The sequence below is a fragment of the Muntiacus reevesi genome, chromosome 2 (assembly GCF_963930625.1).
Source record: "Muntiacus reevesi chromosome 2, mMunRee1.1, whole genome shotgun sequence".
NCBI classification, from domain to species: Eukaryota; Metazoa; Chordata; class Mammalia; order Artiodactyla; family Cervidae; genus Muntiacus; species Muntiacus reevesi.
In genome coordinates this window covers 248,401,953-248,418,455 of record NC_089250.1, presented here as the reverse complement: position 1 = coordinate 248,418,455, position 16,503 = coordinate 248,401,953, and the positions used below count along the sequence as shown (strand labels likewise).

The window sequence follows — 16,503 nt, the reverse complement described above, 5'->3', positions numbered from 1 at the left end:
GTTCACTTACAGAGAGGGCCCAATTAAATACACTGTAATATATCCATCTAGTGGAAACTGTATACAGCTTGAAAAATGAGGATGAGGAAGGTCTCTCTGTGCTGATATGGAAAGATCTTTGATATACACTTAAATGAAAAAGAACACAGTACAGAACAGATTAAAATATTAACAGTTTAGTATTCTATTTAACAAACATTTATATAGGGCTTCATATGTACTAAGCATTGTTCCATCTTTTGTGTAAAAGAGTAGAGAAATAAGGCATATATTCATATCTCCCTTTACACAGAGTTTGGGGGATACTAGGGAAACCAATAATGGTGGTTATCGGTGAGAAGGTGAGAGGCCTTGTACTTTTTTTTGCTTATTTTATAAAATACTAAAAAATTCAATTTTATATTGAATTATAACTGATTTACAATGTTTAGTTGTACCGATGTACTTTTTTAGTTTATTTTTTTATTGAAGTGCAGTTGAATCACAATGCTGTCTTAATTATCGCTCTACAGTAAAGTGACTTCATTGTACACACACCTACTGATGTATTTTAGTGCAAAGAGAAAGTGAAGCCATGGAAATGCTATGTTATTTTTTTCACAAAAGAGGGAAAAGTCTGTTTTATATCTACATATATAATATACATAAATATATTTAATATAAATATAGAACAAATACATAAATCAATTCTAGAAGGAAAGAAACAGGTAATCGTAACCATGTATTCTGTTAGAGGGGTGGAGAAGGCATTAGGCAGGTAAGGAGAAACAAGGGGAGGTTATGTGTTCTATAACTTCAATATTTAAAGTTTTGGAACCATGTGGATATATTAGCTGTTCAAAGAATTAAAACAAAGAAGGAAATGTGGCCCAGAGCTTCAGGACCATCTTCCCAGAGGGTCATGGGATTGACAGTCCCATGTTGGGATCGCCTTCATTTGTGGTTTACCCTCAGGATGTGAGAAAGACAAAAAGGAAGATGGGACAGAGAATTCCAGGGAGGAAGGGCATGCCCCACTCTGGCACCCCCTACTGGGCAGCAACAAGCACTGCCCTGCTTAGATGGTTGCCCACGCCCACAGCTATGGGCAACTGATGGCTAACCCTGCGTGTTCTGCAAGGGTAATGTGGCTCCCGACAGCCACGGCAACCTCAGACTCCTGGCCAGCAGCAAGCCGGGCGTACACGGAGAATGTCTTTCTTCTGTCCTGCAGGTGCACACGGCATTTTACCTGGACTGTTTCATCGTTCAGAACAATGACGTCATCGTCAGTCACCAGGACCGACTCTTGCCCAGGGCAGTCTGTGAAGACCACTGTGGGGAAGGGAGGAAAAGAATATTAGGAAGGAGGCGGCTTCTGGAAGCTACCCCATGGGAACCAAGACCTGACAACAGCCTCCTGACTGGATCAAGGGCTGTTCCAGGCCACTGCAGAAGGAGACTTGACTTACTTCATCTGACCAGCTGTGTGACCAAAAATGAGTTTCAGATGGGCTCCCAAGTTTGGTTTTGAGAAGGAGGACCACTTCCAGGTTTGTGGGACAAAGAACCAAGACCACAGATATTTATCAACATGAGGCCCATGGAGTCTCACGAGACCCAGCGCTGACCCAAGGTCACAGCCGGAGGCAGAAGAGTTGACGCATTTCTGAAGGCTACATGTCTCCCTGCATGCCATATGCATCCTGCTATGCAGTCACCCACACAGATCATTCTGATAACCTGTGGCTGTTTCAACTTGTCATGTTCCTTCTGAATTCTCCCTGCTTGGCCACCCTTTTCATAAGTAGTCTGAGTTAATAACTACCATTCGCTAAGCCGGAGACTGGGTCCATTTCATCTTTACAACTATGCTACCAAGGTAGGTATTAGCCCCTTTTCAAAGAAGAGACAACTGAGGTTCAGAAGGCTGACCCCAAGGCATATACTAGAGAGTATTCACAGCCAGTATTCTTACCCACCCTTCCCTGTGGCCAAGCATGTAATCAGGAAACCTGCCGGGGGGCACCTCTGGGCCTGTCAGCACCATGCTCTGACTCAGGGGTTCCCTTATGTTGGCCTCTGTCAGTTTCCTAGACTGCAGCACTACCAGGCCCACAGGGAGAGCACTGTGCCATGAAAAGGTCAGGGTGAGGTCTCCCAAGTGTCCTTTCTTGAAAAATTGTCCTTTAGTTTCAGATGAGGATGATAATTGTTTTAAAAACCCTTCCCTAAAGAAAGGTTAATAGATGAGAGACTGTAAACTATAAAAGTAATGTGAACATCATGAAGTATTCAAAGCAATATATAAGAATATAACATAAAAAATAGAATTCCAAATAATATTCTGCTATATAACGAATTCCTAATCTCAAGAACAACAAAAAATACACAACCCAGCCTATAAAGAAAAAGACAAAGGTGAAAAGACATTTCTTCAAATAAGGTATACAGTTGGCCAGTAAGCATATGAAAAGATGCTCAATACCACTATCATTTGGGAAATACAAGAGCTTCCCTCATAACTCAGTTGGTAAAGAATCCACCTGCAATGCAGGAGACCCTGGTTCAATTCCTGGGTCTCGAAGATCTGCTGGAGAAGGCATAAGCTACCCACTCCAGTATTTTTGGGCTTCCCTTGTGCCTTGGCTGGTAAAGAATCTGCTGCAATGCAGGAGACCTGGGTTTGATCCCTGGGTTGGGAAGATCTCCTGGAGAAGGGAAAGGCTATCCACTCCAGTAATCAAAATCACAGTGAGATATCACTTCATACCTACTAGGGAGGCAAAAAAAAGAGTAAACAAGATATAAAGACAGACGAAGTCTTCTGCATTGGAAATGTGAAATGGTGCAGCCACTGTGAAAAAGTTTGGTAGCTCAAAAAGTAAACATAAAATTACCATATGATCCAGCAATTCTACTTCTTGGTTTACACCCTAACGAGCTGAAAGTAGAAACTCAAACAGACACTTATATATGTATTTTCATAGTATCCCTATTCACTTCCCTGGTGGCTCAGAGGGTAAAGAGTTTGCTTGCAATGCAGGAGACCTGGGTTCGATCCCTGGGTCAGGAAGATCCCCTGGAGAAGGAAATGGCAACCCATTCCACTATTCTTGCCTGGAGAATCCCATGGACAGAGAATCCTGGTAGGCTACAGTCCATGGGGTCGCAAAGAATTGGACACGACTGAGTGACCTCATTTTCTTTCATTTTCTATTCACAATAGACAAAAGATGGAAACAACACAAGTGTCCATGAAGATCTAATAAACAAACACAATGTGGTCTAAACATACAATGAATATACACACATATATGTATAAACATACATTCTTTATAAGGAATGAAGTTCTGACACATGCTATAACTTGGATGAATCTTGAAAACATTATGCTAAGTAAAATGTCACGCAAGTGTGTGCATGCTCAGTCGTGTCCGACTCAGCGACCTCATGGACTGTAACCTGCCAGGCTCCTCTGGCCATGGGATTCTCCAGGAGAGAATACTGGAGTGGGTTACCATATCCTACTACAAGGGAACTTCCTGACCCAGGGATCGAACCTGAGCCTCCTACATCTCCTGAATTGGCAGTTGGATTCTTTACCACTGTACCACCTGCCAGGCACAAAAGTGACTGCACTTATATGAGGTACCTAGAATCCTCAAATTAACAGTAAGTAGAACAGAAGTTACATGGGGCTGGCGGAGAGAATGCGTAGTTATTGTTTAATGAGTATTGGAGTTTCTGTTTGGGATGATGACAAAGTTCTGGAGATGGACTATGGTGGAGTGATAGTTACACAACAATTTAAATGTACTTAATGCCACTGAACTGCTTACTCTAAAAGAGTCAAAATGGTCAATTTTATGTTATGCACATTTTTACCTCAATAAAAAAGAAAAGAAGCAATCTGAAGTAGGAGTGCAAGACGGGACAGTCACTTTGGAAAACAGTTGGGCAGCATTTATTGAAACTAAATATACATGCTCCCCAAGACCCAGTAATTTTACTTTGAGGTATGGACCCAACAAAGATCCACTCACTCAAAGACAAGTATAATAATATTGAGAGCAGCTTTATTTATCATAGCTAAAGACTGGAAACAGCTTCAATGTCCATCAAGGTGGAATGAATAGAAATGTGGTGGAATATTCACATAATGAAATAAATCAATTACAAGGACATACAACAACATGAATGAATCTCACAAACATGGTTAAGTGATAGAAGTCAGATACAGAAGGACACATGTACGATTCCATCAACATGAAGTTCAAAAACAGGTAAAACTGGGTGAAAGAACTTAAAGACATTGGCCATCTTTCGGGGAGAGGAGTTGTAAATGGAAGGGGGAGGAAAATGGTCTTAAAAGCATATAGACCTGCCTTCAGTGCCCCAGAGCCCCAGAGCTCATACACAAGGCAGGCTCCTTCATGGGAAAGCTGGAATGTACCCGTGAGAAAGAGAAGATTGCTTAGAAACCAGCTCTGCCTCCTTGACAACATCCCCACTGAGGAGTCCTGGGCTGTGACAACATGCTCGGCTAGCGAGAGGACAGGAAAAAGAGATCTAGGCCTGAGTCAGCTCCGAAGGGCCCCAAGCACAGGGAGATCCCCATGGGGACCCTGCCAAAATTATTTATTTGACTGTACTGAGTCTAAGTTGTGGCATGTGGGATCTTCCATGTGGCGTGCAGGATCCTCAGTTGCAGCATGCAAGCTTTTACTTGTGGCATGCAGGATCTAGTTCCCTGACCATGGATCGAATCCAGGGCCCCCTGCATTGGGAGTTAGAAGTCTTAGCCATTGGACCACCAGGGAAGTCCCCATAGTAAGAGTTTTTAAATTATCTACAGAAGTTCTTATGCTATGAAGATATAGTATGCAGAATGTAAAACTGCATATATAGTATAGGTTAACTCTGCACAGGAAAGAAAAAAAAAAAAAAAAAACACTGGAAAGAAATGAAGCTTTCCAATGGCTGGAGTTACCAGCAACTTATTTTCTTATTTTTCTCTAGGTCCAATTTTTCTCTTAACATGAATTGTGTCCCCACCCCCTCAAATTCATATGTTGAAGTCCTAACCCCCAGTACCGCAGAACGTGACCATATTTGGAGAAAGGGCCTTTGAAGAGATGATTAGATTAAAATGAGGTCCTGAAAGTGGGCCCTCATCCAGCATGATGAGTGTCCTTTAAGAAGAGGAGGAAATTTGGAAACAAGACAGTTACAGAGAGGACTATGTATAGACACATGGAGAAGCCTGCCATCTACAAGCTAAGGAGAGATTCCTCAAAACAAACCACCCCTGCTGACCCCTGCTGATACTGGACTTCAAGCCTCTTGAGCAGTGAGAAAATAAATCTCTATGTTTAAGTCCCTCAGTCTTTGTTTCTTTGTTACAGCAGCCCTAGCTGCCTAGAATAGGACAGGCATCCATTGAGAGTCAGGAATCCCTCCCGTCATGAATTACTATTATTTACAGCTGACACGTTTATACGTTCTCACCTAATCTTCACCAACCACCCTATGAAGTAGATTTTAGCACCCATTTTCTAAATTGGGAAGATGAGAGGTTAAGCGAATTCACTAAAGTTACATGGCTAGGAAATGGAAGAGCTACAAGTGGTACCTAGACCTGTCCAGATGGAGTTATTTATTTTTTAACCACTATGGTTTTATTGGGGCTTCCCTGATAGCTCAGATGGTAAAGCATCTGCCTACAATGCAGGAGACCTGGGTTCGATCCCTGGGTCAGGAAGATCCGCTGGAGAAGGAAATGGCAACCCACTTCAGTATTCTTGTCTGGAGAATTCCATGGACCAAGGAGATCCCAGTCCACGGGGTCTCAAAGAGTCGGACACGACTGAGCGACTTCACTCTATGGTTATGTTATCTTTCTGATATACCTGAGAGTATGTTTTCTTATCTCCTCCCCAGCCCCCATTACCTGTTGTCCTTCTCCATCTATTGAAATAGCAAAGATTGATTTTAAGATGCCCAGTGGGGCAATGTGATATTTGGAGAAAAGTACTAGATTGGGGGATAATAACAGTAACTCTCTTAGAGTTGTGAGGACTAAATGTAAAGAGCTGAAAAATAGGAAAATGCATTATGGCTGGGTCTGCTGTTAATATTATTAATGGAGATGAAGACCCATTCTTGTGTAGGCAGTGACCTTAACTTGCTGGGTGAGCCTGGGAAAGGCACTTGACTTCTCCGGGCCCCCAGAATCAATTGTTTGCTAAAGCTTTGAACCTAAAGCCTACCTTCCTTTGGTTTGAAAGGAGAGAAGTATGCTATTAAAAGATGTATTCAAGAATGGCAGGACCAAACACAGTTTCTCCTTGATGTAAAAAGAAGAAAAGCTTAAAGGGAATACTTCAAGTCACTAGGTGATTCAGCATGGCTTAAAGAGGTGTTAAGGACACATGCAAAGGTTCCTCAAAACTCCAGCAGCTGGAACCATCAGTGTGTTGATGCAGAATTTGAATTAACTTATTAGGAATTCAGGTTTTCTCATTTGGAAGATGAAAATTAGACTGACTTCACCATGTCATCTTGAATATCAACTAAGATAAAACTACAGAATACAAATGTGTAAAGCTCAGAACTTTATACGGACTCTTATACCACCGGAGAAAATGGGAGTTCAGAGGTGAGATGGCGTGCCCAACATCGTACAGCTAGTGAGTGGAATTAGAGGTGGGAAGGAGGTTTAAGAGGGAGGGGACATATGTATACCTATGGCTGATCCATGGTGATGTATGGCATAAACCAACACAATATTGTAAAGTAATTACCCTCCAATTAAAATTAATTTTAAAAATTGATTGGTAAAATTCACCAGTGGGGTGAGTGGTCATATTCTAAAATCAAGTTCTTCAACACAGCATTCATTCAAGAACAAATTGAGTGTTTCCTAAGTGCCCAACATTCTTCTAAATGCTAGAGATGCCTTCGGGAACACAAACATGTATCTCCAAGTACCCTTAAGTTCTTACAGGATACTGCCTCCTATCCAGAATCACCTTTCCACAGCTATCTACCAAACTAATCAATAATGCATTGATTGTAATAGCTAAAGTCCAGACAACCTAGATGTCCATCAATGAGAGATTAACTTTGTGTTATGATACCATCTATACAAGAGAACACTATATAGCTATTAAAAAAAATGCTATAAAAGATAAGGAAGCCCCCGTGTGTTGATATGGAAAGATCTCTAAGACATATTGTTAATTGAAAAAAAATATGGAACAATATAGTCTATGCTAACATTTGTATTTTAAAATGAATATTTCTGGAAGGTGACCCCAAAAACTGGGTTTTATGGGTGGAGAGGTCAGTAGCTGAGAAAGAGTAAAGAGACTTTTTACTGTGTACCTCTCCAAATTCTGACTGACATGATTGCATTAGCTATTCAAACACTGATGTAAAATAAATTAACCATCACTTGCCCTATTCTTAAAACAGTCCTCTTTCCTGGTGGCTCAGCCAGTAAAGAATCTGCCTGCAATGCAGGAGACCTGGGTTTGATCCCTGGGTTGGGAAGACCTCCTGGAGAAGGAAATCACAACCAACTCCAGTATTCTTGCCTGGAGAATTCTATGGACAGAGGAGCATGGTGGGCTACAGTCCATGGGGTCGCAAAGAGTTGGACACAACTGAGCGACTAACACTTTCCCTTCCTAAGGGAAGGTCTTCAGCGAGCAGAGGGGCTGGCCAGATAAGCCTGTCAGCTTTTTCACTTAGTAAGAGACTCTCAATGAACTCTCCAATCTTCTCCTACCCAGCAGGGAGCTAATGGACTGACACTCCTATTACTCAGATGCCTTAATTCCCCAAACTCTAAAAGCTGCCAGAAACCCAGAAACCCTCTTCCTGCTGCCTACAAAATCAGCCCCCCAGGAGTGTACAGCACAGTTCACTACCCTGTTTGCTGCCACAGTCCCACGGTTTTACGGTTCCAGACATTTGCAGCATTTAATCTGGGCTGTCCATCTGTTCTTAGAGGGGACAGTACCAACAACAAGGAGATGTCAATAGTCATGTACTCCAGGTGTACGTGCCTCCCACTCAGACTGCACATTCCAGCGGCACCAGCGGGCCTGGTCCCATCGGCTCTCACCCACGTTGAGCAGGATGCAGAATACAACCATGGAGCAGGAGTCAGGCAGGCAGGAACAAGCTTCAAAGACCCACTCTGCCCGAGACACCCAACTAAGTGTTTTCCTATCCAAGTCCTCAAGAAATAACCCGCAAGGTGGCTATTACCATCCTATTCTGACAGCTCAGGAAACGAGAGGCTGCCCTGGGGTTAAAGTGTCTCAGGAAACAGTTTCAGAGAAGAAAGCGAAGTAGATGGGGCCCTGGAACCAGGAAGCGGCAGGACCAGATTTCAAACCTGAGAGGCAGAGGCAGAGGAGTAACAAAGGATATAGGATTTGGGGACTTCCCTGGTGGTCCAGTGGTTAAGAATTCGCCTGCCAGTGCAGGGTACACAGGTTCAATCCCTGGTCCAGGAAGATCCCACATGCCTCAGGCCAACCAGGCCCATGTGCCACAACTACTGAAGCCCATGCCCACATACCTAGAGCCTGTGCTCCACAAAAAGAGAAGCCTCCACGATGAGAAGCCTGTGCACCGCAACTAGAGGAAGTCAGGGCAGCACTGAAGACCCAGTGCAGCCAATAAATAAATAAAAAATATGGGGTTTGGAGGCCAAAAGACTTGGGTCCACAACCATATTGTGTGAACACACAGAAGCTGTTTTCTCATCTGGAAAATGGGAATAATACCTAGCTCATAAGATTATTGGGAGAAATAAGTGGCCTAATGTTCTCACAGCAATGAGCACTATGTCTGGACCAGAGTCAGCCCTCAATAAAAGGGACCTTTAGCCCACTCACAACTAACCAGGATTTCTGACTCCAAGTCCAGGCCTCTCTCTGCACCATAGAGAAACCATCTCTCAAAGCAGGCATGGGGTTAGCTACGGCCATGTAGCTTTACCCGAAGGCTGAAACATCGAGAGGAGAAAGGAACACACAGGACCAAAGAACGTCACAGGGTGCTGGCTCCGTCTGCACTTGGAGAGGACTGTTCTGTAGGGGGTGCTCCAGGGTTCACTGGGAGAGGCGGAGGATGGAGATCTCACAGTCAAGCTGACCTGCCCAGGGAAGCTTGCTGAGGCACCTGTAGAAACATGAGCAGTTTTCTCCGCAAGCCATGAGTCACACAGAGGCTGGTAAACGATCAGCCCTGGGGCGGATCATTACAACTTCCTCCCAGATGCTTCCTGGCACTGCTGGCTTGTATCACTGGTTTCAAAATGAAATTGATCCGAAACCAGGTCTCTTCATCACTCATCCCTCTTCTCCCCTTCCTTCTAACAGCTAGTGAAGTAAGCTGATTCCCGTTCCTGACTGCAGTCTAGCTCCACAGGCCACGTATCCTGGCCAAGTCATGGAGGCATGAATGGGCTTGTGGCAAACTGTTTCTGGGCAAGTTGGTGAGCACTGATGAGCACATGGGGCAACAGTTTAGACTGTAAGGCCGAAAAACAAGAGACCTAAACATAGCTCTTACTTCCACACCCACATAGGATTTTAAAGTCATTTGACTGCTTTAAACTCTGTTTCTCCCACAGGGATTCTGAATCATAAAGTCTATGAACCTGATGAAAAGGTAGGCATCTGTACCAATATAAATTGATAGGTTTCAGCACGAAGTCTAAATACACAGTACCAGGGACTTCCCTGGTGGTCAGTGGTTAAGACTCCAGGCGCCCAATGCAGGGGGCCTGGGTTTGATCCTTGGTTAGGAACTAGATCCAAAATGCCCCAAACTAAGAGTACACATGCAGCAATGAAGGCCTGGTGCAGCCAAATAAATAAATATTAAAAAAAAAAAAAAAAAAAAAAACAAAAAAAACACATGCAATTCCTAGAATACTGTTGAGGAAGGGAGTTAGTAACCTGAGGCTGCTTCTAGAGGGAAAAAAAAAAAATCTTTTTTTTTTTTTTTTTTTTTTTTTAGATTAGAGCTCTAGGATATCTGCTAGATAGAAACATTCAGTGGAACCAGGAGTCCCTGGCCTGTGCTCAAAGCTCCTCTCTAAAGACCAGCCTGCCAAGCATGGCCTCAGATCCTGAGCTGGCAGCACTGTAAAACCTGGTCAAGAAGGGTTGAGTCCCTGGGGTACTAGAGCCATTGAAAGAAGAAAGCTTTTGCTTTTTAAATAGACTTCTAAGAATTAATGGATACTAGACTGAGAACTCATTCCAGGCCTGCTTTTAGGTTGGAATTGAGTAGACACCTCCAAACTCTCAAGGGCACACCCTTGAGAGTCAGAAGCTTGTCTTCTCAGCCGTGACACAGAGGTGCTATGTAGTCCCAATGTCCAACCTTACTGGATGTTATGGTAAAATAAAACCGTCCATCATTCTGGGGCAAATGTCCTTCAAATGATCAATCTTGGACAGTTTCCCTATTGATCTTTGGATATCTTGATGAGAAGGAAATAATAATACCAGTTTAAAAGTGTTACAGCCCAAAGGCATCTTGCTGGGGAATGGGGGAGGTACTGTCAAAGACGTTTCCATTCTAGTTTGCTTTAGGGACACCTCTAGCTTATAAAGCAAACAAATTTATCCTTGTAGCTATCACTATCTTTTGTTAAGGGATTAGAATAAAAAGGTGAGAGGGAAAGTGTATGGAATTGCCTTCAAAGAAGATTCTGGCATTTTCCTGAGTAAAATCATACATAGAAAATAGTTCAGTTACCAAGAAATACAAATTAAAAGGACAAGTGTTGTGAAATACTTGGGGAATGGATGCTGCTAAATATTGTTAGAGGGTTAGAGGAATGTAAATTGGCAGAAACTTTTTGGAAATTAAGACTTAAAGAAAAAAAAAAAAGACTTAAAGAAATCCTTTGATCAAGGAATTGTGCCAGGAAATCAACCAAGATGTGGCAAAACCATACCTGCACCGATGTTCACTGACTATTGCTTAGTGTTTAAAAAGTCTCAACAACTTAACTTTCAACAGAATACTTAAGTGTGTGTGCTACAGTAGCTCAAACATCTCATCTACAGCCTTCATGTTGTAAAAAATATCAATGAAAAACAGTGGTCTGCTCGGCAGGGGGCGGGGGAAACACGTCATAAAAACAGCCATTTATAGCTTATAGCCTGAGCCTGACAATTATAACATAAAATATTAATATTTTTATACTTGTAAAAAAAAAAAGGTGGGGGTGGAGCTGAGTCTAGGCCACCAGGAAGGCAGACTAGTTCTCTCTACAACCAACGACTTCCCAAGCCAGACAGGTCCAAGATGGAGGAGGGTGAGCAGAATCTGATCTGAGGAGGCCAATAGGCAGAGGTCAAGAGGCATGCTGGGTGGCAGGGCTAGGACACAGGGAGCCTGTGAGACATGCTGGGAGCCCCAGGGGCTGTCCCGTGGTATGCTAGAAGATGAAGCATCCCAAGTGTACTGCCATAGCTGCTTGGCGTTCTCAGAGGAGCCAAACTCTGATTCCCAAATGCTGAGAGCAGCACAAGAGGACCCGCTGCCTTGGATGTGTTAATGATGACCCATGCTGAAGCATTTGGTGAAAGGCATTCTCAAATGGCTGTTGGTACAAGGAATGGCTTTACGAAGCCCTTCTCTGATTCACAGAAGTAGAAAATGAAGCTGGATTGTTGAGAAAGCAAGTCAGGAGGGCCAGCTGTGGGGCGATAAAGCAATGGGACTCAGGGCCTCTCCCTCAGATATCCTCAAGGAAGACTTGGTTAGGAAAACGGATGTGGACGATCTATTGAAAATGTTTGAAATAACTAAAGTCTGATGGGTGGGAGACCTCCATTCTGCTCCTCTTCCAGTTTTTTCACAGTAGACATGTTTTTCAATCAGAAAGAGATGTGATTTTGCCCACCTCTGGCTAGTAAAGTTATATGGTAACCTCATGCTGTTGAGGAGGAAGCAATTCTTTCTAGAGAAGTTTTGCCTCTCTGCAGAAAGCTCTTTGGAAAGACCTAGTGTTACTCAGGTTCTTCTCATCTTTGGGAGCTGGGTCCTCCCTTATACTCTCCAGAGAGAAACCCAAGCTGAGCTGTACTCCCCGGCACTCTGGGAGTTCCAGACACAGCTGACTCAAAGTTCAGTGTTAGCACGCTGTCGGTGATCCCCACCCCAAGAGTGAGAGCGGAGATCTGGAGACTGACCTGGGACCTCTGGGATATCAATCAAGGGTCTGGTGGGCAAAAGGGCTGCACACTGGCCCTGCAGCCTGGGGCAGGCCACTTCATATTTAATCTGTTAACAGTAAGCACTCAACAAATTATTTTTAGTCTCTAAAATGGGAACACACATACACATACATACCCAGGCTCTGGTTAGGGCTAAATAAGATGTATTGTGTTTTTCAAAGCACAACCAAGTATTCAAAACTAGTGACAGGGATTTAAAAAGAGAAACAAAAGAACCAAGAAGGTAAAGGTCATTTGAAATACTGAGGTAAGCAGAAAATTAAGAAATAAAAAAATGAATCAACTGCCATTAAGACAAGCATTGGAAATTAAATTCAAAATGCCATGCTTTCAGAAATTCCCTGGTAGTCCAGAGGTTAGGACTTGGCGCTTTCACTGCTGGTGGCCCAGGTTAAGTCCCTGGTCAGGGAACTAAGATCCTTGCAAGCCAAGGGGCCAAAGGATATTGGGGCGGGGGGAGTTACACTTCCATTCACATCTCACAAATCTGTCCCTTTCTTTTATATCCTCTCTAAAAGATACACTTAGCTCTTCACAACAGTCTTCATGATATCACAGAGCAATGGTTCCCAAACACAACTGATAAAATCACCTGGAGAACTTTAAAAAAAAAAAAATTCAGATTCCCTGCTTCCAGCTCACCCATTACTTCTACTGAATCAGTTTCTGGAGGAGGATCCAGGAAAGACAGTTTGTTGGTTTTTTAAAGTTCCTGATTCTCACCTTTATTGTAAGGTAAATTGGTATGGATTTTTGAGGGCGCTTCAGAGTATGTATTAAAATTTCAAATGTCCAGATCCTTCTTCTGACCAACATATATACCTGTCTTTTCAACATCTCCCCCCTGATGCTTTAAAAGGCATAATCCATAAATCTTAAAATCATTATATCAAAAAGCAAATTCATGATCCTCTTTGCTCTTGGCCTGAATCTGGTCCTCTTCCAGTCTCTCTCCCAGGGAAGGGCACAGCGTGTACTCAGCTACACAAACCCAAAATCTGGGCCTCAGAAGCAGCCCAAGGTCTGTGTCTAGAATACCCGAATTAAAATGTTGGTTTCAGTGACAAGACTTTGAGCAATATGTTTCCATTATCTATAAGTAATACCAGTAATACCGATCTCAGTTAAAGGAGTTACTGCTTAGCATAGTGCCTAGCCTACGGTTATCTAACATCCTTTTCTTTGACCATTTCTCCCTCAGACTTTTCTTGCCAGTCAATCGCCAAGACTCATGTCTCTCCATCTCTCCTTCCACCAGTTTAGTATTTACTATATCATTTTTAGCCTAAATGAATACAGTATTCTCTATTTTAATAAAGGAGGATCCTTTAAAAATTCTATAGATGATACATTTGAGAAGATAAGATCACTTCCTTTTTTGAAACTTATCAGTGATAATGCCACTCTTCTCAGGATAAAAACCAAAATCTCTAATGTGCCCAGTCCCCATCTCCACTGTCTAGCCACAGTGGCCCTCTTAAGAGCATCATAAGCCCTTACCACAGGGCATCTGCATACCTGCTCCTTCAGTGTCTCCTACATTCCCATTCCAATGCTACCCAGTTACCTCCCAACATCTTCCAGATCCAAATTCAAAAATTACTTTCTTAGGAAAACTTTCCCTCAACCCTCCCAAAGTAGATCAGTTTCCCCTGTTAAAAACTCTCTGTGCTCAGTCTTGTCCAGCTCTTTGTAGCCCCAAGGACTGTAGCCCACCAGACTCCTCTCCAAGGAATTTTCCAGCAAGAATTCTGGAGTGGGTTGCCGTTTCTTACTCCAGGGGGTCTTCCCGATCCAGGGATGGAACCTGCATCTCTTGCCTCTTCTGCATTGGCCAGCAGATTCTTTACCACCAGAGTCACCTGGGAAGCCCATGTAACTCTCTTCCCCAGGATTCATTACAACTTGTAATTACACGTTTACTTCTATTGCCTATCTCCCTTAACTAGTCTGTATAATGCCCAAAGGCAAAGACTGCTAGAATCTGCTTATTACTATATCCCAACACCTAGCACAGTGCCTGACACAAAGTAGGCATTCAGTAATTGTTGAATGAACTACGAAAGTCCCTTGAGCCAGCAATTTTGCCTCTAGGAATGCAGTCTAAAGATACATGTATAATAACTAGTCTAGTTGTAGCAACATGGCTATTATTACCACTGCTAACACCTAGCATTTATTTATTTCATGCTTTCTTATACACTAACTCAGCCTTATGAGATCCTCATTATTACCCGTATTTTACAGATGAGGAAACTGAAGAATAGAGGTTAAGCAAATTTACCCAAGTTTCTACAGCTAGTAAGTAGACAGACTGAACACAGGCACACTGGCTCTGGAACTCCACACAGTTATATTTTTTGCAGACTTCCGTTGTCAAATTTGAAATGTTACTGGAAATACTAAAGTCTCACTTTGCGTGCAAAGTTTGAAGAAATTAAAATCTCCCAAATTAAGAAAAATGTAAAAAGTGACATAATTTCAAAACAAGAGAGAGTAGTGAATTATAAGCATCTAATGGTTTTAGAAAAGGCAGAGGAACCAGAGATCAAATTGCCAACATCCGCTGGATCATTGAAAAAGCAAGAGAGTTCCAGAAAAACATCTATTTCTGCTTTATTGACTATGCCAAAGCCTTTGGCTGTGTGGATCACAACAAACTGTGATTCTGAAAGAGATGGGAATACCAGACCACCTGACCTGCCTCCTGAGAAATCTGTATGCAGGTCAGGATGCAACAGGTAGAACTGGACATGGAACAACAGACTGGTTCCAAATCGGGAAAGGAGTCCATCAAGGCTGTATATTGTCACCCTGCTTATTTAACTTCTATGCAGAGTACATCATGAGAAACGCTGGGCTGGAAGAAGCACAAGCTGGAATCAAGGTTGCCAGGAGAAATATCAATAACCTCAGATATACAGATGACACCACCCTTATGGCAGAAAGTTAAGAAGAACTGAAGAGCCTCTTGATGAAAGTGAAAGAGGAGAGTCAAAAAGTTGGCTTAAAGCTCAACATTCAGAAAACTAACATCATGGCATCCAGTCCCATCACTTCATGGCAAATAGATGGGGAAACAGTGGCTGACTTTATTTTTTTGGGCTCCAAAATCACTGCAGATGGTGATTGCAGCCATGAAATTAAAAGACACTTACTTCTTGGAAGGAAAGTTATGACCAACCTAGACAGCACATTAAAAAGCAAAGACATTACTTTGCCAACAAAGGTCTGTCTAGTCAAGGCTATGGTTTTTCCAGTGGTCATGTATGAATGTGAGAGCTGGACTATAAAGAAAGCTGAGTGCAGAAGAATTGATACTTTTGAACTGTGGTGTTGAAGAAGACTCTTGAGAGTCCCTTGGACTACAAGGAGATTCAACCAGTCCATCCTAAAGGAAATCAGTCCTGGGTGTTCACTGGAAGGACTGATGCTGAAGCTGAAACTCCAATACTTTGGCCACCTGATGCGAAGAGATAACTCATTTGAAAAGACCCTGATGCTGGGAAAGATTGAGGGCAGGAGGAGAAGGGGACGACAGAGGGTGAGATAGTTGGATGGCATCACTTACTCAATGGACATGAGTTTGGGTGGGCTCTGGGAGTTGGTGATGGACAGGGAGGCCTGGTGTGCTGCAGTTCATGGGGTCACAGAGTTGGACACGACTGAGCGACTAAACTGAATTCCCTTATTCCACACATGTACACTTCACATATGTTCATAAGAGGACATGTCTTGAATCATGGGAGTTATGAATTATTTGAGGTTTTCAAGGGTAAATCTTTAACATCAGTGCAATCACCCTGTACAAGACTGTTTATTGCAGTGATATTTGGGTTTAAGAAAAAAATCCATAAGTGCCTCTTAGAAAATAAGATCAGAAATAAGTATTTTCTTTAAGAATGGAAATCAAGTTTTATTCATCAAAATACTTGCTAACTAGATTTTGAAAACTAAAGAGAAACTTGAGAAAAAGTACATTTCACTTTGATAAATCACACTCTCAAGCTTTTAACATCCAAGGAAAATAATACAAGTGCTAATACATTTGATAGTTCACATCTGAGTTCTGCAATTTAAATTTTTAGAATTTTTTATTTCAAATGCTTTTGAAACATCAGATAATTAAATCTTAAAACATGGTTAGTGTGAAAACTCGTTATTTTTAAATGTTATTGTAACCTTACTAGGCTTACTGCAAAGTCTGTCTTGAAGGTATTATTCAAACATAAAAGTTTAATTT

At 42.4% G+C, this 16,503-nt stretch overlaps 1 protein-coding gene across 1 annotated transcript in view; it reads right to left on the bottom strand.

Annotated features, from left to right (window-relative positions):
• Positions 1 to 16,503, bottom strand: part of CDH3 (cadherin 3) — a 45,083-nt gene that overhangs the window by 19,555 nt on the left and 9,025 nt on the right. The window contains exon 3 of the mRNA XM_065925626.1: positions 1,232 to 1,314. Coding sequence (XP_065781698.1) covers positions 1,232 to 1,314 — 83 coding nt within the window. The remainder of the gene's footprint in view (positions 1 to 1,231; positions 1,315 to 16,503) is intronic.